Raw genomic sequence first — 23,847 nt, 5'->3', positions numbered from 1 at the left:
CACTTTTCCATGTATAAATTCCATGTACTAATACAATTTTGGAGCACACAAGAGGAAATTATAACACACCACTGCACACAAGAGCTAACATATACAGTGTGATCACTGGTATTCCTATATGCAGCCTTAAGAAGCTGTCTAAAACTCAAATACTATTCTACCTAATTTATCAGTGAGCTGGCAATAGTATGTATTTGACACGGAACTTCATAATACCTTGGTTTGTGAAAATATTTGATTAGAGATCTTAGACAATAAATAATCAGCATAACATTCAGAGCTATGCAAGTTGTAAGGCTACAGATATGCTTCACGAACTACTACAATATATATACCTATTGCTTGGTTAACTCAAGATATTATAGATTTACTTTCCAGTTTTAAATGTGATAGATTGCCTACTTGGTTTTTAATTTCAATCTATTTTAATGCCCATCTAAAAGGCAGTTAAAACTGTTTTGATTTCTATTATTTTTTTTAAAGGGGAAATTATTAAAATAGATTCCTACAACACTGGGCAGGTACAGTTGTACACAGCAACCTTCTTCAACCTGATATCCTCCAGAAATGTGGAAATGCATATCTCATAATTATCATCTCTCTAATTATCATTCCTAATCCTTAAGCAGGAAGTCCAACACACACAGAGGCCATCAGATTAGGGGAGCCCAGGCTACGTTTTGTAGTTGCTTCATGTTGTAATTTATTATTCTACGGACCGTTTCTCTTCCAGCATGCAAGCATTTGGTCCAGATGGTTCACAGAAGTAGAAAGATACACCTGGATTTAAAATAATCTTGGAGCTACTTCTACATTGCTGATGAGAGAAGTCTTCTCTAACGGAAAAGAATCTTTCGTGCCAGACCCATAACAGATAAAAAAGTTTTGACTCTCAGACTAAGCGAGTCTGTTACAACACTTATAGAAGACAGGTGTCTCTACATGCATATGAATTTTCTAGGGAAAACTTAGTTCCAGAGAAAAATTTCCTTCTGCAATACAAGCTGTGTCCTGCCATTGCTGTAGGGCTGGCTCAGAAACTAGCACATTTATCAAGATATACAGGAGCACAGTATCAATTCACTCCAGGTCTTCTTAATTTTGAATTATGATTCATGTAACTGGCTTTGGACAACTGCTTTTGGATTTAGGTTATAACCACCATTTATCATCAATTTTCAGCCCTTGCGTTTTTATTATTGTTTTTAATCACACTACTTCTCTGCTAGAGAAGATAGTTTACAGCCACACTGGAAATGATCAGAAGAGGAAAGCTGAGAAAAAGGGAGAGCTGCTGAATCTCATCACAGAAGGAAGTCTCCACAGAAAACAGTTTGCCCATTTATGGGGGGGGAAAAAGTTAGCAAAATTGCAGCATAGGAAGAGAAGTAGGAAGACTTGGGGTGCTTGTAATTTACACTGCAGTAACACTAATTTAAGCTAATCTAGAAACCCATGGAGAACTGCTATTATATTATCTGGCACACAATGACAATTCCTACTAAAATTGCTGTATATAGTAATAATCACTCCAAATCACTGTGCCAGAAGCCATGAAATCATTTTTTAGAAAACAAAAAAGGTCAGCATTACGTACATCTGGATTAACAATAAGAACTGGTCATATTTTTAAAAAACAGAAATAAATCTTCTTTAAACCCAGAAAGGCTAATGTCTCAAGAAAGTTTTCACACTTGCAGATTTCATCTCTACTGTCTATACTATAATACATATATTACTTTCCCAGACGTGCTTTCAAATACGTTAAAAAAGACCTGCCAAATTTTACATACGTGGGCTCTTTATGCTTCATATGGGACATGCATAATGTGGAGCAGAACAGAGAACGAAACAATGGGAGTAATTCCTCCACCCTTCTCTTCTGAATCAGAAGTTCCAAGTTGAAAACTCAAACAGGAGAGTTTACAGGTGCCTTAAGCCTAGTTGCATATACTTATGGGTAAGATTCAGTTATTTTTGAGAGAAGCTGAGAAACTGCCACATTTTTAGCTGGGACTGCCTAACAATAATCCTCCCTCCCATGTTAATCAGAATCCAAGATGTTTCATATATCCCACATACATAACAGCTGCAAAGAAGCCATCACTTCCAGTTGCTCAGCATGGTGCAAACAAAGCACCATTGCTTCTGATCAGCAGGGTATAATTTAAAAAATAACCCTTTTGTGATGACTTCACAGGAAGGAAATAAACAGTGCTAAGAACCAACAGCACATCCATAACAGGGACGAGTGCAACTTTAAGGACTCGACAGTAGAGCTGCATGTACCTCAGGCAAGAATTTCCCCTTTCCTGGGAAAAAAGAGCTGTGAGATACTAAAGGTAGTAAAGGAGAAAGTCCTTCTTCCACCCATTCCTCTTCTGGAAGAGGAAATCTTGAAGTGGTACCAAGGAATCCCCTTGTTTTTCCTTCCTTTTCCTCAAGCAAGCATTGCTTCACCCATTCCTATTCCAGGATGAAATGTGATGGAAATTTGCTGGTTGCCCTCCAATTAGCTAGGAATGGAGCAATCAAATTCAGAAGCTGGGGAAGGCCTTGCTCCCTTCACCAGGGAAAACTCATCATCTCTGCACCTCAAAGAAAAAAGAGCTGGGGTTCTTTACAACTGGAGATGGTATTGGTATACTTCTCCATGACATAACAGAACCCTAATACTCCCAACCAAGGCTGACTTGGGAATATACAATTCTTAATTGATCTATCACAGTAGACTGCAATGGAAGTGTTTCCATTATATGAGTTGTACCTGTGACCTTGGCAAGCAATGGTGACATCATCCAACTACCTTCTCTGCTCCTTCCCATCATTCTGATATGAATTTAATTTAAACTGCATTTTCAAGATACCAAATGATCCTTTGGTTGCTCAAACGCACCCATGGTACGTCTGAGCGGTAACTGAAAAAGAAAATGGAGCAACTCTACTGGAAATCCTGGAACAGGGGAAGAACTGAAGATTACAAAAGGTGAACACCTACATTCACTTTAACGGCAAGCACACCTACCATAAAAATGTCCCCATAAACATGTCCCCCTGCCCTAACTCTCATGGGAGCATGAAAGCACCCTAATTTTCATAATGTAAACAGGACGTGCTGAGGGCAGTTGTTTTCAAATGGGAAGCCAATTTCTGAGCCTTGTTCAGCATTAAGTAAGAAGAATGAAGAGTTAGTATTCTCCAGACATTCCTAGAATGCTCTTAGGATTTAAAGTCATTCTCACAGGCATTCTATCGTGGCTTGGAAAGGCGGAGAATCTTGTTTTGGATTCAAGAAACTACAAGATATTTCTTAAAAATAAAGCAGGCTCAATGCCTCTGGCACCAGAAACATCCACAGGACTCCATGTTGACATTTGCCCCACCATGTGAGGCACTGGTAGATTACCAAAGTATTTACGTTCATATGGATTTTTAAAAATAAAAAATAGATCGGTGCAGAAGAAAGACAAAAAAATATAATAATATACAATATTATATATAAATTATATATAATGTATATGTAATATAAATTTAATAAATAAAATAAATAAATAAAGTGGACTGTGTATAGACCAAAAAGGAACTTCTTTGGCCAGTAAAGATCAGCTCGTCCCCTATCAGCTACAATCTGTAGTTTTGCCCTAATCATTACAACTCTGTTCTCTAGTCTACAGCATTTTAATTTTCCCCTACATGATTGGATGACATCACTTTTAAGATGGAATAAGGATTCCATATAGGCTAAGGACAGACTGGCCATCTGAAGACTCCCACGCCCTTTTCTTCAATCCACAACATCCAACCATCTCTATCTACGTATCCCCATTTTCAGTTCTCTTTTTGCTGCAATTCTGGAAATTCTGGGAACTGTTTTATAAAATCCACAGCAAAGCATCCACATGGAAATCTAATCATACTGATTCTTCCTGCTGTGAAGAATGCTTCTGTGCAAGGGATGAGCCCGAGTATTAAATAATATTGTACCGTATTTGAAAGTCTCCCTTGTGAACTCTATAAAGAAATATATTATATCCAGAATGGTGGAATTCCCACCAGATGTACATGGGGGTGTTTAGAAAACCCACCATGATCATCCAGTACCTAAACATGGAGCAGATTGAATGATGAGACATAGATATTTGCTTTGGCTAAACTTGTTTCAGTTGGAGGCCTTCCTTTGGCTTGGGGTCAGCTGACACCTACTAGCAAATCTGTACCGCAGCATCTGGGAAAGTGACTGTTTTTAGCAAAACCTACCACAATCTGCATTTCAGCACATGCTGAGGGGCAATTTAGGCACCTGGTGAAACATTCCCGATGCCAAACTTTTACGAATGATGGGGTGCGTCCTCAACATGACATGCAACATTTCCATAGACTGTTGTGAAGATTTCATAAAGGGAACTTAAAACAAATGGTTCATTACTTACTCACACAGCAGCACACCATTTTCTAATCCCGATCGAAAGTCTTTATCACCAAAGGTTTTTCCTGTTACTTGCTGTAAAAGAAGAAAGGGGAAATTAATTGGTTACAGGGAGGGCACAGGTTTCTTTCTGGATACATACAATCCCGACAACAGACTTTTCTCCGGCATGGCACTATCCAAATGTGGTGGACTATCCCTATTAAACCCAGCCAGCATGGTGGTGAGTGGAACACCAGAACAAAAAGTTTGGCCACAGCTTAGACCAGTGTTTCTCAAACTCAGCAACTTTAAAATGTGTGTGGACTTCAGGGAGTTGAAGTCCACACATCTTAAAGTTGTCGAGGTTGAGAAACACTGGCTTAGACTATGGCTGCATTCACACCAAGGACTGATCCGATCGTTTTTTCCAACCCAAATGCCATGTGCTAGACTCCCACCCAGGCTTTTCTCTGCTAATCCAGAGCTATGGAAAGCACAGCCTTTGCAGCCTCATGACCACCGAGCAAACGAACAGGAAAAACACAGCATCTCATAATCATGTCTCGCATTCCGGGGAAGCTGAAGCCATTTGCCAAATCTTTGATAAGATTTAGAAAACAAAGAGAACCAGGAAAGGGCTGCTTTTCGCGTGATGTTATGATTGAAATCAAGACCCCAAAGGATGAAGTTGTTTCCTTGGCTACATTTTCTCCTTTAAACAGGCTATATGGCTTTCCTAACATGAAATTACACTAGGGCTGGGCAGTGTTCATAAATGAAACGGGCTTCGGCACAAAACAGCTGAAAGGAGGGGGATGATCTAAGCAAACCCTTGGATGCAAGCAGCATTGCAGGCTTCCCTGTGTCAGACCCTCATACAGATTCCAGCAAACTGAATGGGAAACCAGTCAAGTTAGCGCTGATGCTGGGCAAACTGAGGGTCAGAACTGAACTCTGGGGCTTGATAGTATTTGCTCAGATGGCAAAAATGAAGGCATAGCTCTTGGTCTTCCATTTGGTTCAAAATTCAATCGGGAAAAAAACAAAAAAAATTTCTCCACATAATTTGTCTCCCAAGCCCCCTGAGCCCATGAAACGTCATCCCAACCATACAGTTCCCCTTCCCTTCCCTTCCCCTCCCCTCCCCTCGCAGCAAGAGCTGCAGTGAATGCTGCACGGACGATAAACAGGGACTTCTCCTCCTCGCTGCTGCATTCCTCCTCTTTTTATTCTTTCCAACCCAATGGGAAGAAATTATGCAAAGAGAGTCTCCCTGTCTGTCAGTCAGCAGCATAACTCCCCAAGAACAGAATCAAACCAGTCCAAATGGGGAGTGGCAGGAGAATCAATGAAAGAAAGATTGAGTTCGTAAATGGGCCAGATCTGGTTGGAATTTGCAGAAGAAAACTATATCGTTATTATTATTAATTTATTAATTTTCTATCCCGCCTTTATTATTTTTATAAATAACTCAAGGCAGCGAACGACCCTAATACTCCTTCCTCCTCCTATTTTCCCCACAACAACCACCCTGTGAGATGAGTTGGGCTGAGAGAGAGGGACTGGCCCAAAGTCACCCAGCCGGCTTTCATGCCTAAGGCCGTACTAGAATTTTCAGTCTCCTGGTTTCTAGCCTGGAGCCTTAACCACTAGACCTGAATTCTGGGACTTGAAGTCCACATATCTTAAAGCTGCCAAGGTTGAGAGATACGGCTCTGGGTGATGCAACTGGATGGGTGGCTTGGAATGCATTTATTTATTTATTTATTTATTTATTTATTTATTATTCACATTTCTATTACCGCCCATCTTCCCCCAAAAGGGGGACTCTGGGGGGTTTACAATAAAAATTTCCTTAAAACCTCAACATCATAAAATCACCGAATCAACACCTACAATACTAAAATAATAAATAAATATAAATACAGAATCCAAGTGGGAAATTTCCATTCGGTAGGGAGAACTCTACGTCACCAGCCACCCCCAGGAAGAGCTGTTGCCCTTCCCATCCCAGGCGAGGCAGCAGAACCAGGTCTTCAAACCCTTCCGGAAGGTCGGGAGCGAAGGGGCCTGCCTCACCTCGGGGGGTAGAATGTTCCACAGGGCGGGCGCCACTGCAGAGGAGGCCCGCCTCCGCCAGATGAAATTCTCTTACGGACAGGGTCCGTAACATGCCCTCTCTGCAAGATTGGGTGGAGCGAGTCAATGTTAAGGGGATGAGACGGTCCCTCAGGTAACCTGGCCCCATGCCATGTATGGCTTTAAAGGTGATAAAGCTTTAGAGCTGATTGCTCCATTCTTAAGCCCCTGCTTCCTGGTCATGTGACTCAGAGTAATTATATTAGAAAGAATTCCATCACCCGTGCACTGCATGCTTTCCCTAATTTATCGGTTGCATGGACTAGTTGGATAAAGTGCCAAGGAGCTCTTGAGAGAAGACCCCCACACACAATGATGACTCCCTCTCCCATTGCACTGTTGATGCACCATGATGATGAGAAGGAAGGGAGTGGTAAAATCTCTATCACTGCTACTCCCATCATAACGGTTGTGTGAAAGGGAAGAAATTAGGTGTGTTTTGGGGGGCAAAAGGGACTCACAGAGTGGCACAGGAAGGGACAGCAGGAGATTTGGTGAAAAGGCACACGGACAAGACTTCTAGAAAGCTCACTCCTTTATTTTGGTTACTGAAAGAAAAACACGTATATTGTTTAAATTAGTCCCATTATCTTCTCAAATCACCTTCCAACAGCAAATCACAAATAAAGCAAGAACTATAAACGATTATTTATAGCCTGCCTTTTAGGCACGTCTTTTAAGTGATTTTAAATGTATTTGTTATGCTCCCATTTTTTAAAAGCCGTTTTTGACCCTGGGATTTCCTCTGTGTAAATGTCAAGTTGTGTGTGTGTTTTTTAAACTGCTTTAAAGTTTTAACAAGGAGGTACCTTAGGGGCTTTCTGTCTGGACTAAAGGTGATGCAAAATACTTTTATATGTATGTAAAAGTAAAACACTCAGACCAATGTTAATATGCCAGATTCGTGCCAAAAACAGCTGTTGCATGACCACAATGCAAAGCATACTACACAATTGTTTTCACCATGCTTCAGTTCATATTACAGAGACCTGCTATGATCTGCTGTGTTGATGCTAACAGGTCCCAGGTGGCAGAACAGTTTATAGTAAAAACAGGAAGAAAAAATAGGGGAGGGGGGCTGGAAGTAAACAGTTATAAATAATTACAAAGACACCGTCCCCCGGTTAATTCTTTTCCAGCCCTTCAAGGTATTGGAAGTCAGTTAACTGGGCATTGCCAAAGTTTAATGAGAGTCTGGCTTGCCTCTTAAAGTGATTATTTGGTTTTTAAATAAGATGGATTGCAAGCAAGGAAGGAAGTTTATTTCCAGCCTTTCTCTAAGGTTGCCTTAAGTGGAACACAGCCCTGAAAATATAATTTGTTTACAAAGATAGAGGGGGCAGTATAAACGGTCCATTTAAACCATCGTATTGCTCTGTTTAGAAATATGTCCACAACAGAGATGTATCTGGGCCTCAAGCAAGGGCGATCTTCCATCGAGAAGGCCACTAAAATATCTGAAGAATTTATTTTCCAGATGCACAGACTGTATTCCTTGAGGGGAATACAGTCTGTGCCTCCTTAATCCCCAAATATACCTTGAAGCCAGCAAGGTATATTTATTAGGTATATACCTTCGTTTATTAGTTATACATTCCAGCTTTTCTCCAGAAGCTGAAGGCAGCATACACAGCCTGGCCTCCTTAATCCCCAACAACAACCTTGTGAGGTAGCTGGGGCACAGAGTTGGCCCATCATCACCCACTGACTCAAAATCTCCCCAGCACTTCTTTCAATATTCTTAGGTTTTGCTTTTTAATATACAGAGAAAGGAAGGAAGAGGAGAGGAGGGGAGAGGAAGGGGAAAAGAACCAGAAAAAATAAACAATAAAAATGTATTATATTACATATAAGTTACATATCAGCCAAATTTTTAAACTCATTAAATCCAGAGCAGTGTTTCTCAACCCTGGCCACTTTAAGATGTGCGGACTTCAACTCCCAGAATTCTAGACCTCTCAGAATTCTGGGAGTTGAAGTCCACACTTCTTGCTGGCTGCGGAATTCTGGGAGTTGAAGTCCACACATCTTCAAGTGGCCAGGGTTGAGAAACACTGATCCAGACCATGCACAATATTAATGGCTCTTTTCATTACCGTGCTAGAGAACCAATTCATAAACAGAATGCAAACACACGTCAGCGATCCAAGAATATAAATCTGGGAACACAACATCTTTCTGACACCAAAGAATAATTTTTTCGGCTGTTCCCCTTTTCCCATGCTCAGTAAATCCATAACGGCTCATGTAGTGGCAAGTCCCACATTTTTTATTTACAATTCGGAAATACATTCACACCTCTCAACTACTTCTTAACAAGCTCAGGAATATTAAATTTAATAAGCTCTAGGAACAGTAACTCACACCCTCATCATCAGTAGACTAAAGCAGTGTTTCTCAACCTCACCAATGTTAAGATGGGTGGACTTTAACTCCCAGAATTCCATGGATGAGGAATTCTGGAAGTTGAAGTCCACACAAGATGGGACTAGAAGATGGAACCACTGGACTAGAATATTGCAGTGCACTTCATGTGGGGCTCCCTTTGAGGACTACTCTGAAGTACAACTGGTGCAGGATGCATCAGCCCACCACTTGGTGAGTAAAAACCATAGAGTGTACTACTTTGGCTTCCAATAGGTTTCCCCAGCCAACATGCTGGGGAATTCTGGGAGCTAAAGTCCACACATCTTTAAATGGCCAAGGTTGAGAAACACTGATACAGGAAATGAGACGGGGTGGGAGAGTCAAAAAGTATATTTCTGTTATAGAACAGCCTCCCAAGAGGTCTAGTTGGCACCAACTCTACTGTTGCTCTATAAGGTTGCGACAAGGACTGTGGAAGAGTCCAGTTGGTGACTGGGTTGGTAGTTGTGGTTATCTTTTTGATATTATTTTAATGTTTTTTACTGACGTCACCACACTGTGTGTGGACCATCTCAACCAAGTATTCTTGTTGTATGATTATACATACTGCAAACCACTGTGAGTTGCTCTTGGTTTGCTGGAGCATAACTTGCCTATAATTAATTAATCAATCAATTAAACAACCACAAAATAGGGCAATGGGGGGCATACCCATATCATTAAACATCCCGTCACCCATTTTACCCTTTAAGGTAAAGCTGACAGCAAACCCTTTTGCACACAAGTCAACCATTATACAAATAGCTTTTGTTGAAGATCAACCTCTACAACATATCACATTATTTGTCTTCATTTTATTTCAGTCTTTTTCAGAATGTCGTATGAAATACCAGCCTTTAATGAATATATGAATGAGCCATTTTAACAGATGGTTGAGGAAACATTCCTCTTACCTAGCACCACAAATAATTGGTTTAAAAGTGGTAATTTGGAATAAAAGGGCAACTATTGGTTACATAAAATCACTATCAAAGTTCTTATATGATCTCTTAGAAACCATGATGGTTCATACCCAAGAACATTATGAATCTTTGCTGTTTTCCATTTTTTTTACTTGCTTCATTCAAACCTCTCAAAGGTAGTATAAATGTGCAGCATCAGAGAGACACAGAACAAAGTATTTTCTTGTCTTTGTCATCCATGCATATTTATAATGTACAAGGTGGAGCTGTGTTCCTCCCCACCATCAACATGAGATAAGGAGACATGGTGCACATCCTCACAGTGAGTTAAGAGTGGTTCACATTCTTCCATTTCAGCATTACACAAAATGATATAGGGAACTGGGTAGCCTTCATGACTGCTAATTTTCATAGCTCAGTGAGGTCAGAAAAAAGTTTTCAGGTTACCGTGGCTGCATTCACAGCATCGATGCAATATTCTACAGCATTCAGGCTCATCAAGAACAAGCAAGCAAGAATATTCAAGCATGCAGCACAATTGTTCCCATATGATTCCTGCCACAGAGGGTAGGTACGCAAATCTGGAAAGCTTAACACACATCTGAACTGAGATCCCAAGAATGTTATCTTCTTAATACACCAACAATGTATCAGTTGATTTTTAGCTTATGGGCCAGATCCAGCTGGGCTCTTCTTATGTAAGAGCAACCAGGATCCCTGTTGGTCCACAATGTCAAACAGGCAATAGACAAATAAATAAATAAATAAATAAATAAATACTTCATCTCATTTCATATTTTATCCTATTATGTGATATAGAAGAGCCATCAATGTACAATCTACAGGTTAAAAACATAACATGTCCGAGCAAATCTTTAAAAAGGTCTTAAGTTGCTTCAGAAATACATCAGGTGCTGTGCAAGATTAACTTTCCAATGCAGGGATGCTGTTGGTGGTCGGGGACCATGGAAGAAAAGTGAAGAATTGTGATGGAGATTTAGTGTCCTTTCCCTCAAACGATTAACTGAGTCGTAATAAGATAAATTATGCAAATTAATTTGATTGCACATGTATACATTGCAGGACTGGGAATTTTTTGGCACAGATTTGGACAGGTGAGGTTTTGAGGGAAGGAGGAACTTGCTGAATAACCATATGCTATTCTTGTGCCAAAGAACATGAATAGCATTATTGACAATTTAAAAAGCAAACTTTTTCCATGATGGTCACTCTGAGGCACATATTGATTGGTGAGAAGCAAGAACTGGAATGGTTTCATAAGAAGAGTTGGGAAAAAGCATAACAAAACAACCTTATAACTATAGCAAATTATCTTCCGGTTTAGTTCAGTAAGTTGATTTGCAGCAAAAACACAAGGCTTCAAAAGGAAGAAAGTCTTAGAAAATGCCCCTATCACTGAGTCATGGGGTTAATTCTCAAGAAGGAAGCATGTATGTACGTTTTAGAGAGCTGTAAATCTGTTAACCTGCACATTTTCCCTAAACACAGTGTGTTCTTCCTAATCTAATGATCTCCAGATGTGCTGAACTTCAGTCTCTATGACAAGATGGCTGGGAATCATGGGAGTTAAGATCCAACATATGCCTTGCTTTGTATCCTTGCATCAGTGACAGAATTGGATTCTTGTATTTCAGAGCTCTGAATCTGTACAACTAAATCTGTACAACTAATATAATAAGCAACATGGGCTCATCCATCACTAAAAATGAGATACTAAGCATCAAGCAGTTGCTTTTGCTATGTCTAGAACAGTGTTTCTCAGCCTTGGCAACTTTTAAGATGTGTGGACTTCAACTCCCAGAATTCCCCAGCCAGCATGCTGGCAGGGGAATCCTGGGAGTGTGGAGTCCTTGGTGCTCTCTGAGCCTTGTTGTTTTCTTGCAGACGTTCTTGGAGTTGATGTCCGCACATCTTAAAGTTGCCAAGGCTGAGAAACACTGGTCTAGTACAAGGACAGAGGAGAGTTATATTGCTAAGTAAAGAATAATGGTAGTGAGTGGGCGTCTGTGTGCGTGTAACAAGGGCACAAGCTTGGAAGGAAATGAAAAAACATTCTTCCCAAATAGTAAGCACTACTACTTTAAGCCGTGAACACCTTTGCTGCACAAGCTGCACTGGGTGCCAGTTTGCTTCCGGGTCCAATTCAAGGTGTTGGTTATCACCTTTAAAGCCCTACATGGCATGGGACCAGGTTACCTGAGGGACCATCTCATCCCCATTACATCGGCTCACCCCACCCTATCATCCAGAGAGGGCATGTTGCAGATCCCGTCCGTAAGAGAATTTCATATGGCGGGGTCCAGGAAACGGGCCTTCTCTGCAGTGGCCCCCGCCCTCTGGAACATCTTGCCCCCGGAGGTGAGGCAGGCCCCTTCACTCCTGACCTTCCGGAAGGCCCTGAAGATTTGGTTCTGCCGCCTCGCCTGGGGCGGGAAAGTGGGCAACCATTCTTGGGGGTGGCTCGCACCCTAGAGTTCCTCCCACCAGCTTGGAATTTTATACCCTCTTGGCTTTTATATTTATTTATTGCATTTTATAATAATTGTAATGTGTCTGGTTTTATGAGATTTTAACATTTATGATCTGAGTTTGATTTTATTGTAAACCGCCCAGAGTCCCTCTCTTGGGGGAGATGGGCGGTAATTAAATTTGAATAATAAAGAAATAAATATACAATATGTACAGCAGAAGGTTTGGGACACAGTGAAGCCTTCCAATCTTATATGAGGCTACAGGATATTGCAATGATGTCACAGGAAGAGGAGCCTTCCCAGGCATTGATCGATCATGAGGGACATAAATTAATGATTACTCTTTTTATATCAGTGCAATACTAGATTTACAATCCTAGGCTGATGATATCTGTTTTCTTTCTGTTTATGAACCGGCTCTCTAGAGGTGTCATGGAAAGATTGAATGACACGATTCCATGTGGTCATGGTTTAATATTGTGTTTAAAAACTGGCTGAGTGACTTTCTTTGTATGTAGTGCAAAATGTTTTTGCTGGGTTTTATCTCTTTTTTCTGTTTCTGTATTTTTCTTGGGTTACTCTTCCTCTTCCTCCTTTCTTTGCATATTAGAGCAATTTGAAAAAGCCCTCCAAAAATATGAAAAAATGTGATACTGATTTTTAGTGCTGAGATGGCTGAATTCTGGCAGTGCAACTTGGACTGTGTCTAGTGCAAGTAGTTTATGAGTGGAAATGAAAGTGGTTCGCTTCCCAGGGCCCTTCTACTGCTATGCACAGCTTTGACCTTAAAAAAAAGGGTAAAAAGGTAAAAATTTGCCACTGAGAATCAGTCATTTTGCCAAAATTTCCTGGTAGAATCTTGGGTGAGTGTGTGTGTGGGTGTGTGTGTGTACACATGCAGCCAATGGTTGGCCACTCCTGTTGTAAACTACACAATACCAGAACACATCAATGTTTTCCAAGTTTTCCACCTTCAAGGAGACTTGTTTCAAATTCATCTGATTGCTCCAGAGAAGTTGGTGGGCGCAGAAGGAATACGCCTCCCATGCAGATTCACCTGGTTGTGTCAGAAGCTCAATAAATATTGACTCTCAGTTATGAATCATTTATTAAGCATAAAAGGTTAAAAGAGAAAGAGAAAGAGAGGCTTTTTCCAACAGTGAGGTGCCATATAAAAATTATCATTTGCTTTCAGGTTGTAATACAGCAAAGTTTAAAACTTTCAAAACTTTGGTCACAATGTCCAGCATTCCAGCAAAACCCGAAGAGTTTTTCCCTACAAACTCTGCTATGTATTTATTTATTTTCAACTATTTACGTAATATATATCCCATCCAGTTTCACAGGCTCTATAGAGGGCTAATATGTCATAAATATCCTAACAAGGCCAAAATCACCCCCATTGATTAAAAACAACAAACATTTTAAATGCCCTGGGTATGTTTTCAACAAATAGATACATAATATGGTATCCACTGGGAAATGTAATTCTTCTGATTCATAAAAACTGAAAGCAGCTCTTATGAATGAGCATATTATCTTATATACAGTTTAGAAATGTACCCTTGTACCAGTTTGTGGCAGGAGGAAGATACCAAATAGGCCATAAGGAATGGCACAGTTAACAAACTTACCTTACATTTTTATGCACAGTCTTGATCTCTGTGCATAACATGGGTATTATTTTCAGTTTTTTCTTGGGTACACAGCAAATATTCTCTGCCTTCAAAAAAATACGGTTGATCTTGAGACTATTATCTACCAGCAGATTCCTCTCATCTGCACACATTTTATCATAAAAGAAATAGGCGATAATAATGGGGGGAAAGCCCCAAAACTGGCATGTCTATGACACTTTCCTAAACAAAATTACCGATCTGTTTCTATGTGACCAGGGAAGTGGCACACAGCAATTTATTTCTGGCACTTTGCGATATTGTAAAGTAGCAACTGGAGCATTGGTTTTATTTCTCTCTGCAGTTCAAGATACAGAGGCAGTTTTGTTTGCAGGGCATGTAGCGGAGAGACACTTGCTCAAATAATAATCAGCTTTTTTTTTAATTGTTAGAACACCTGCTGTAAGTACAGACTCATCCTTTATGTAGTCTGTTATAACAGTGATGGAGCCACAAGCTGAATTTTGAAACAAACATCCAATACTGAGAAACAAATGGAGTAAGTTTTCGCAGTTGGCTTTTTTAACATGTGGCGGTTCTTTTTTCACTTCTCTCCATATTGTGGCTTTTGCTGGGGCATTTTAAAAAGATAGGCACAGTCCAGGATTTATGAAAATCAATAATTTCCAGCATTAAATCATGAGGTCTCTTCCCAAATATTTTTTTTTAAAAATAAGTCTTTTTTTAAAAAGGAAGAATAATTCAGGCGACGTCACTTTAAAAATAAGCCAAGGGAGGCTTAGCAACAGCTATTCCAACAATCACCTGTGGCAAGTAAGTATCCTGAAAGGGGATTGGTGGCCGAGAAAGCAGTATGTGTGGGCAGTGCAGGCTAGTTTTGTGAATCAATCTAGCTTGCATTTAGGATGTGGCAGTTGTGGGCCACAACACATATGGAAACACGGACTTACTTTTAAAACAGTTGCCTTGTGACTGGACTTGGAAAAATGGTGAGAATACAGCAATGAACCAAAGCTTTACAAATGCCCCCAAACTTAAAAACTCCCCAAATAATCAAATTCTGAGCAGAATCAGTGAGGTATAGTGGATAGGATGCTGGACTAGGATTGGGTTCTAATCCTTCCTTAATCATGACTTTGGGCCAGTCACTTTCTCTGAGTCTTAGGCTGGGAAATCAGAACCCAACCCGCACTGGACCAGCGTGATAGATTACAGCCCTAATTTTCAATGAAGAGGTGTCAGCCTTTCAAGGTAGATGTAATGGTAGGTGGGAAAGACCTTGGGAGATGGGGAAAGAGATGCTGCCAAGGGAACAGTCAGATAAGAGACAGCATGGCCTGCAGATGGATAGTGGGCAGGGCAAGAGGCTCAGAAGAAACCCTCCCTAGTTTCTCAGGCAGTAAGGGAAACGGCAGGGGGGGGGATAATTGTAACTTCAGACTTGCAAGATTCTGTTAATGTAGCTTTACAATAAAGTAGAATTAGCTCATCTGGCTGTGCTTCCTGTCTGGTCTACCTGGTAAGGCTAACAGTAGTTAATGAGTTTTAACATTACCAAACATTACCTTTACCTATTATTTACCCATGAGTAATTAACATTACTTTAAGGTTACAGTAACAGAATCTTGCAAGTCAGAAAGTACTTGTCTCCGCCTTTATTTTTACTTTTCAGAAAACCAAGGAGGGTCCCTTCTGAGACACTTTCCATGCCCCTTTTCCTTCTGTGGGCTGTAATATCTTTGCAAGATGATTGTCCAGGCTGCAGCTCTTCCTCCTGTTTCTCAAAATCACTCCCACATACCATTACAAAAAGGCTTCATTCCACAATGGATTGATTTAGGTCAGTGTCTGTCATGTTCTCATTCCAATGTCTGGTTAACATTGTAACGTTTCACATGTCTTTTGCTGTTCCGTGTTCCTTCACCCGGGGTTTTTCCATTCCTTCGCCCTCCGTTGTTTGGAGGGCTTGGAATGCATGTTTGGGTTTGCGCCCCTGTTCAAGGTTACTTTCCCAGGCGCGTCTAACGGCTTCTAGCACCTGGGAGGGGGAGCGTCCTGACGGGCGATGGGGCGGGACCTGCTTACAAGCAAGGCTTTTAAGTTTGTATTTGGCGCGCTTTTGCTCATTCTCAGCTTTCTCTGTATTTGCATACTATTCCTTTAATAAATCAGTTATCTTTAAGCCCGAGCTTGTGAGACTGAGTATTTGGGTTTAGGCAATCGTTACATAAAGCTGAGAATCATTTCATCCATTTTCCGCTAGCCCCATCCAATCATTGGATAAGAGGGAACGCTAGCGATGACAGAACCTCAACTTCGCGCAAGTGAGGGAAGCGAAGAAGAGCGGGAGGCGGCCAAAAGCCGGCCAGTGCTAACTTCGAGAGCGCAAAGAGCAGCACGTCGGGAGTTGCGAGATATCCAATTGGACGAGCTGCTGATATCCATGCAGGAGAGTCTCAGGAGTGAACATAGAACTGTTATGGAAAGAGCACAGGGGAGGGGGTCTCCACAATTGACCTGGGAGCACGAAGTCCCCTTGTCACCGAGGGTGGTGGTAACCAACCAACCCTCGGAGGAGCCGGTCACTCCGGCCCGTATGAGGGCATTAGAAGATAAAATGGATTTAATAGTGACGATCCTCAAGGATCTACCCAAAGAGGATCTACCCAGAGAGGCAGAGCCCACCCCGGAGGATTGGGAAGAAGAGCCGTCACAGTACCCCAGGCATAGTACCATGTCGACCCGGGGGAGAAGCAAGACTCGATCAGCCCGTCAAGGGGGGGAGCGAGAGGCAAGACCTCCTAGGGATCGACCACCCATGGGGGCTCGGCGCACGCTGACATTCGCGGCACCGCCACAGCCAGCTGAGCCGGCAAGAACCTTCCCACCATTTGGAGTGAAGTTCGATGGGGATCCCACAACGCTCTCCTTCTTTATTACTAATGCCAAGCACTATATAGAAGATTGGGGTCGAAACTTTCGGTCTGAACATGGCAAGGTCAATTTCATTGCCAACAAGCTGAGAGGAAAGGCAGCGGATTGGTATGTGCAACTATGCCAAGCTGAGGCAACTGAGTTAGAGGACTTCGATGACTTTTTGTGGGCACTTAAAGAGCATTTTGAAGACCCCCTAGCTCAAGAAACGGCCAAAAATGACCTGCGGAAACTCTACCAAGGGTCCCTCTCAGTTGCCAAATATGCGTTGGAGTTTAAAGCTTTGGCAGGAAAAGTGGAAGACTGGTCTGAGCCAACAATCATCGAATTGTTCAAGCAGGGGCTTGAACCCGAAATCCTTCGATGGGCTCTGGGCAGAGATGACCCTAAAACGCTATATGGGTGGATTCAGTTGGCGGGAAGCGCAGAAAATGCCCTACGAACCTATGCCCATACCAAAGAGCTTAGACAAACACGTCTCGCTAGGGGAGCGCGCACATCTGGACTAGCCAGCCGCCCCAAACCGAAAACCTGGGAAGAAGAGAGGGAGCAACGGTTCTCCAAGGGTCAGTGCCTCCGATGTGGGAAAGAAGGGCATCGAGCCACGTCGTGCCCGAGACGCCGTCCAGAGGAACGACAGACGAAACCCACGGTAAAGACGCCTGCTCCTGTGCCACCGCGAAAACTGAAGGCAGCCCTCGCGGAACTGGACCCCCCCGACCTACCCTTCGGGGAAGAGGAGGAAGAGTTGCAGTTCGAGCAGCCGGCGGGAAAAGCCTACCACCTGCCCTGAAGGGCGCCCTAGGGCAGGTGGAAGAAACCGGGCGTAACCATGATTCGGTGAGTGGAAACTTCCCCACACTGACTGTTAAAGTTAAACTGAGCTCAAAAACCAAAACGGTGGAAGTGTGGGCCATGCTAGACTCGGGTTGCTCCCGTTCCCTAATGCACCCTGATGTAGTAGCGGCTCTGGAGCTGCCCACGTTCCCTTTGCCAAGACCCATGATTTTCACCCAATTGGATGGAACTATGGCGGGAGGGAAAGCAGTCAATCTTTCCACGGGACTGGTCGCCTTGCAGATGGGCTCCCATCAGGAAAAGCTGCCATTTGTGGTAGCTCCAGTGGGGGGTCCTCTGGTAATCTTGGGGATGCCTTGGTTTGTGCAACAAAACCCTTTCATCAACTGGCTGCATAGAACTGTGACGTTTGCAGATGGATTTTACAAAGTACCCGAAAAGGACCTACTGGAGGACATGGAGGGTGGAGGGGTAGCGTATACCACTGTGCAAACGCTTCAACCTCTTGAGGGACTACCCAATCAGTATCAGGATTTTGCTGAAGTATTTGGGGAAAAGGAAGCGGATCGCTTGCCACCCCACCGAAAAACGGACTGTGCCATTGAGTTTTTACCAAATGTAACATTGCCTCACCCAAAAATATACCCCATGTCTCCCAAAGAGCTTACCACGCTAAGGGAGTTCATTGACAAAAACCTGGCTAGGGGTTTCATTGAGCCGGCAAATTCCCCGGTAGGAGCTCCTGTCCTATTCCGGCCAAAAAAGGATGGGTCATTAAGGCTTTGTACCGATTTCCGCGGGCTCAATGCGGTCTCAATATTAAATAAATATCCTTTGCCCCTGATCAAAGATATGTTATCACATCTGGCCAGGGGCAAAATTTTCTCAAAACTGGATTTGAGAGAAGCTTACTTTCGCATTCGCATAAGGAAAGGGGATGAGTGGAAAACAGCGTTTAACTGTCCTCTTGGGGCTTTCCAATATAAAGTCTTACCATTCGGTTTGTCTGGGGCACCTGGGGTTTTTATGCAACTAATCAATGAGGTCTTGCATGACCACCTATTTAAGGGGGTACTGGTATATTTGGATGATGTATTGATTTATACTGAAACCATGTCAGAACATATCCACTTGGTGCGTCAGGTACTGGCTAAGTTGAAAAAGGCAGAGTTGTACGCAAAATTGTCAAAATGTGCATTTCATCAGTCGCAAATTGATTACCTAGGCTACCGAATTTCAGCTCAGGGCATTGAAATGGACCCTGCAAAAGTAGAAGCTATTGTGGCATGGGAGCCTCCCCGTACCAGGAGACAATTACAAAGTTTCCTTGGATTCTCTAATTTCTATCGGGCATTCGCCCAAAATTTTGCAGAAATCGCCCTCCCCCTTACTGAACTGTTAAAAACTAAAGGACAGGGGGATACGAGACGTTCAAAGAACCCAGGCGCACTCCTTCAATGGACTCCTGCCTGTCAGCAAGCGTTCGAAGCGCTCAAACAAATCTTTACCACAGAACCAATTTTACAGCATCCAAACCCCTCTAAACCCTTCGTTGTACAAGTCGACGCTTCTGATTTTTCCATAGGAGCAATTCTGCTACAAGCTGACCAATCTGGCGCTTTAAAACCCTGTGCCTACCTCTCTCGCAAATTCACTGAAACAGAGAGAAGATGGCACGTTTGGGAAAAAGAGGCTTTTGCTGTAAAAACGGCTTTAGAAACATGGCGACACCTATTGGAAGGCACTTCAAACCCTTTTGAAGTCTGGACTGACCATAAAAACCTAGAAGCTCTAAGCACCAGTCGAAAACTCAGTCCCAAACAGCTCCGCTGGGCTGAGTTTTTCAGCCGCTTCGACTTCACCCTTAAATTTATACCAGGCAAGAAAAACTTTTTAGCTGATGCACTCTCGCGCAGACCCCAAGATGCTGGCCCAGGGCCAACGGTCCAAGGTACCGTCTGGACCGACAAACAATTAAGTTTGGCAGCAGTGACTCGCAGCCAGACCCGAGCGCAATCAAATCAGCCTCCAGCCGCTTTGCCTTCCAGCCGCTCGCCGCACTTGTCAATTCCTTCCGATTTGCAACAACAGTTGCTTTCCCACCTTAAGACAGATACTTGGTTGCAAACCAATAGACACATTTTAACTTTCACCGATAATTTTGCCTGGCGCAACGATCGTCTCTATGTCCCCGAGGCAATGCGAAAAACCATACTCCAGCGCTGCCACGATGACAAGCTAGCTGGACACTTTGGCTACGTAAAAACTTTGCACCTCGTTCGCCGGCAATTCTGGTGGCCAACTTTACTCAAGGATTTAAAGGAGTATGTCACTGCATGCCCTGTATGTGCGGCGATAAAGCGCAAACCAGGCAAACCCCAAGGTCTCCTTCAACCTGTTGCCACTCCATCTGTCCCTTGGCAGGACATCTCCATGGACTTTATCGTTGATCTACCCCCTAGTCAACGCAAAACTGTCATTTGGGTCGTCAAAGACTTTTTCTCCAAACAAGCCCACTTTATCCCATGCGCTTCTATCCCCACCGCCCAACAGCTGGCACGCCTCTTCCTCATCCACGTGTACCGCCTCCACGGTATCCCCGCCCGTTTGGTGAGTGACAGAGGTACACAATTTACGTCACAATTTTGGCGGGCATTTTTAAAACTTTTAGGTACAAAACAGTCGCTTTCCACCGCCTGGCATCCGGAAACGGACGGATCTACAGAGGCGGTTAATTCTACATTGGAACAATATCTCAGGGCTTTTGTTAACTACCAACAAGACAACTGGGTCGATTTACTCCCATTTGCTGAGGTCGCTTACAACAATTCCGTTCATCAAACCACTGGCCAAGTTCCCTTTAAAACAGTTTTTGGACGTGACTTTGTTCCTATTCCTGAACTTCCTCATCCTCAACCGCTACCAGCCACCCTTGCTGACTGGGCAGACTCTCTTAAAGACTCATGGTCTAATATTCTACTGGCTCTCCACCATGCCCAGGCTACCTATAAACGCCATGCCGATGCAAAGCGTTCCCCAGAACCATCCTTTCTGGTCGGGGATAAAGTCTACTTATCAACTAAATTTATCAAGTCCCCACAACCCTCTAAGAAACTTGGCCCTAAATTTGTCGGACCTTTTCCAATTGTTGCTCAGCTCAACCCTGTTACGTTTAAACTTGATTTGCCTCACAACCTTAAACGTTTACACCCTGTTTTCCATTGTAGTTTACTCAAACCCTGCCTGTCGTCGGACCGTTGGCATCCACAACCCATTCCTCCACCTCCCCTCATGATTGACAACCAGCAACACTTCGAGGTGGCATCCATCCTCGACTCCCGCCGCCAGCGCTCCCATTTACAGTACCTCGTCCGCTGGAAACATTTCCCTCATCCTGCATGGGTTGCTGCTCCAGACGTCCATTCCCCTCGTCTCGTCACCCAATTCCACTCTGCCTATCCTGACAAACCGGCTCCTTAGTTTCTTTTGGGGGGGCAATATGTCATGTTCTCATTCCAATGTCTGGTTAACATTGTAACGTTTCACATGTCTTTTGCTGTTCCGTGTTCCTTCACCCGGGGTTTTTCCATTCCTTCGCCCTCCGTTGTTTGGAGGGCTTGGAATGCATGTTTGGGTTTGCGCTCCTGTTCAAGGTTACTTTCCCAGGCGCGTCTAACGGCTTCTAGCACCTGGGAGGGGGAGCGTCCTGACGGGCGATGGGGCGGGACCTGCTTACAAGCAAGGCTTTTAAGTTTGTATTTGGCGCGCTTTTGCTCATTCTCAGCTTTCTCTGTATTTGCATACTATTCCTTTAATAAATCAGTTATCTTTAAGCCCGAGCTTGTGAGACTGAGTATTTGGGTTTAGGCAATCGTTACAGTGTCTCTCAATCTTGGCAGCTTTAAGATGTGTGGACTTCAACTCCCAGAATTCCCTAGCCAGCCATGGCTGGGGAATTCTGGGAGTTGAAGTCCACGCATCTTAACGTCGCTAAGGTTGAGAAACACTGATTTAGGCTGATAACTATTTATTTTTATCCCGCCTTTATTATTTTTATAAATAACTCAAGGCGAACATACTAATACTCCTTCCTCCTCTTTTCCCACAACAATCACCCCGTGAGATGAGTTGGGCTAAGAGAGAGGGACTGGCCCAAGGTCACCCAGCTTTCATGCCTGAGGCTGGACTAGAACTCACAGACTCCTGGTTTCTAGGCTGGTGCCTTAACCACTAGACCAAACTGGCTCTTCACAATTGTAGTTACCATCCAAGTGTACAGCATATGCTCTGTGTCTAGAGATGCCATGTTTCCAGTACAGGAATCCTTTACTCCCTGTTTCTTCAAAAGTTACTTTCTGTATTCCACTCTTGCTTCTTGGTGGGTAGATGAGCTGAGAGCTACCTTGTAGTTCCAAGAGAGTATTTTGGCCCAAGATACCCAAACTCCCACATGGGATAGCAGATTAAATTTTCTTCCTGTTCTGGTAGATTTGATTTCTTGTTTATAGTGTGAGAATGTAAGGATTGGCTACATTTACACTGCAATACTATACTTATTCTTTGGATTGTAAGAATTGCTGAGAGTTGAACTGATTGCAGCAGGATATAATCGTAATAAAAATAAATAAACAAGCCAACAGACCTCCAGGAGACATTTGACTCTCAACATGTTTCAGTGGATCAATTTTTGAACGTCTCTCTCACACCCCATTAGAGATGTAAGGTGTCCTTTCATCACATACTAAGAAACTGCCTATAATTTAGCCTCATAATACACAATTATTTTACTCTAAGAGATGATGAAAATTATTAGCTGCAAAGCTTAACACAACTTACTATGGAGTTAACTTCATCCAAGTTACTGGAAGTTATTTCTGTGTAAACATGCACGCTCAGGAAACAGAGTGTAAGATTACAACTTAAATCTCTTAATTTATAAAGAGGAAAAAATATTTAAGAGCTAAAACATTTTCTTTGTATTCTATTTCCAAACCCCAAGCCAGCACACACTGATATTTACTCCAATGCTAATAAAGAAAAATTACAGTGTGGTCTTTGGTCACCATTTCAAAGCCCAAGATTTCTTTAAAGTCTGTTTTACATCAAAGAGTTTAAAGGTCGGCAAAATAAAAGCAGGTCGGGATTAATTAATTGCACTTCTGAATTTCATTTACCATATCCAGAAACTCTGCTTCAAGTGCTTCTCACATTGTTGATTTTCCCCTCATTCTGACATGTCTTAAGTCTCTTTCCCCATCTATTAAACTTAATCAGGAAATGTGGAACAAGAAAATACAAGTTGACGTGCATTTCCCATGTCATTTCATCCTGCGCATATGTCATTAAACAGGACACATTGACTGGCAGGAAACTCAGTTTTCAGATGCACCATATCAAAATATCTAGATGTGTTGCATAAAGTATGCTTTGTAATTCATATGATGAAAGCTCAAGCTGGAATGCTCCGTCCTGTTTGAAATTGCTCTCACCGAACCCCAAACAGTGATAATCCACCATGTTCCAGCTAATTATGTTTATCGCATTTCCCACAAAGCTGTTTATACAGAGAATGACAGAATGTGACATGGAAGCCACAAGCAACATGGATGTCCATGGGACTCACCTAGCAACGCTTACTGGCTGATGTCAAAGTAGCATTTGACAACTAGTTGCCAGAATCATGCATTGATTTGTATACCAACAAGCCTGTTCTAACACCAATTTCTTTTTCCAAATACATAGAAAGCCACTCTTGCTATTCATAAAGAGCTGGGAGAGAGAAACATCTTAAAAAGGTATGTTTCAGACTAAAAGGAACGGACACACAGCTAAAGTTGTTGGTCTGTTCTTCAAATCAAAATAGGGACTGTGTTAGATATGCATGACTATGATTGATGCATGTCCATCAAATCAAAATATGGACCATGTTAGATATATTCACAGGATGCATAGAGCTTTGAGAAAAGTGGAGATAACATGAGAAGTAGCCTCAGCCATTGCAGTTGAGATTAGAGGTGTGCAGAAATCAAGCATACAATACTGTTCCCTTTTCCAGTTCATCCATCTAGTCACACAGCCTACTTCAGTTTTACGCCAGAAAAAATTAATGG

General features: G+C 42.5%; 1 protein-coding gene across 1 annotated transcript in view; it reads right to left on the bottom strand.

Annotated features, from left to right (window-relative positions):
• The window catches only part of LIMCH1 (LIM and calponin homology domains 1), a 206,689-nt gene that overhangs the window by 118,524 nt on the left and 64,318 nt on the right, over window positions 1-23,847 (bottom strand). The window contains exon 2 of the mRNA XM_063309659.1: window positions 4,431-4,501. Within this exon, the coding sequence (XP_063165729.1) occupies window positions 4,431-4,501 (71 nt within the window). The remainder of the gene's footprint in view (window positions 1-4,430; window positions 4,502-23,847) is intronic.

Source organism: Candoia aspera, chromosome 8, assembly GCF_035149785.1.
Source record: "Candoia aspera isolate rCanAsp1 chromosome 8, rCanAsp1.hap2, whole genome shotgun sequence".
NCBI classification, from domain to species: domain Eukaryota; kingdom Metazoa; phylum Chordata; class Lepidosauria; order Squamata; family Boidae; genus Candoia; species Candoia aspera.
The sequence above is the reverse complement of the archived record's forward strand: the minus strand, read 5'-3'. Positions and strand labels throughout refer to the sequence as shown.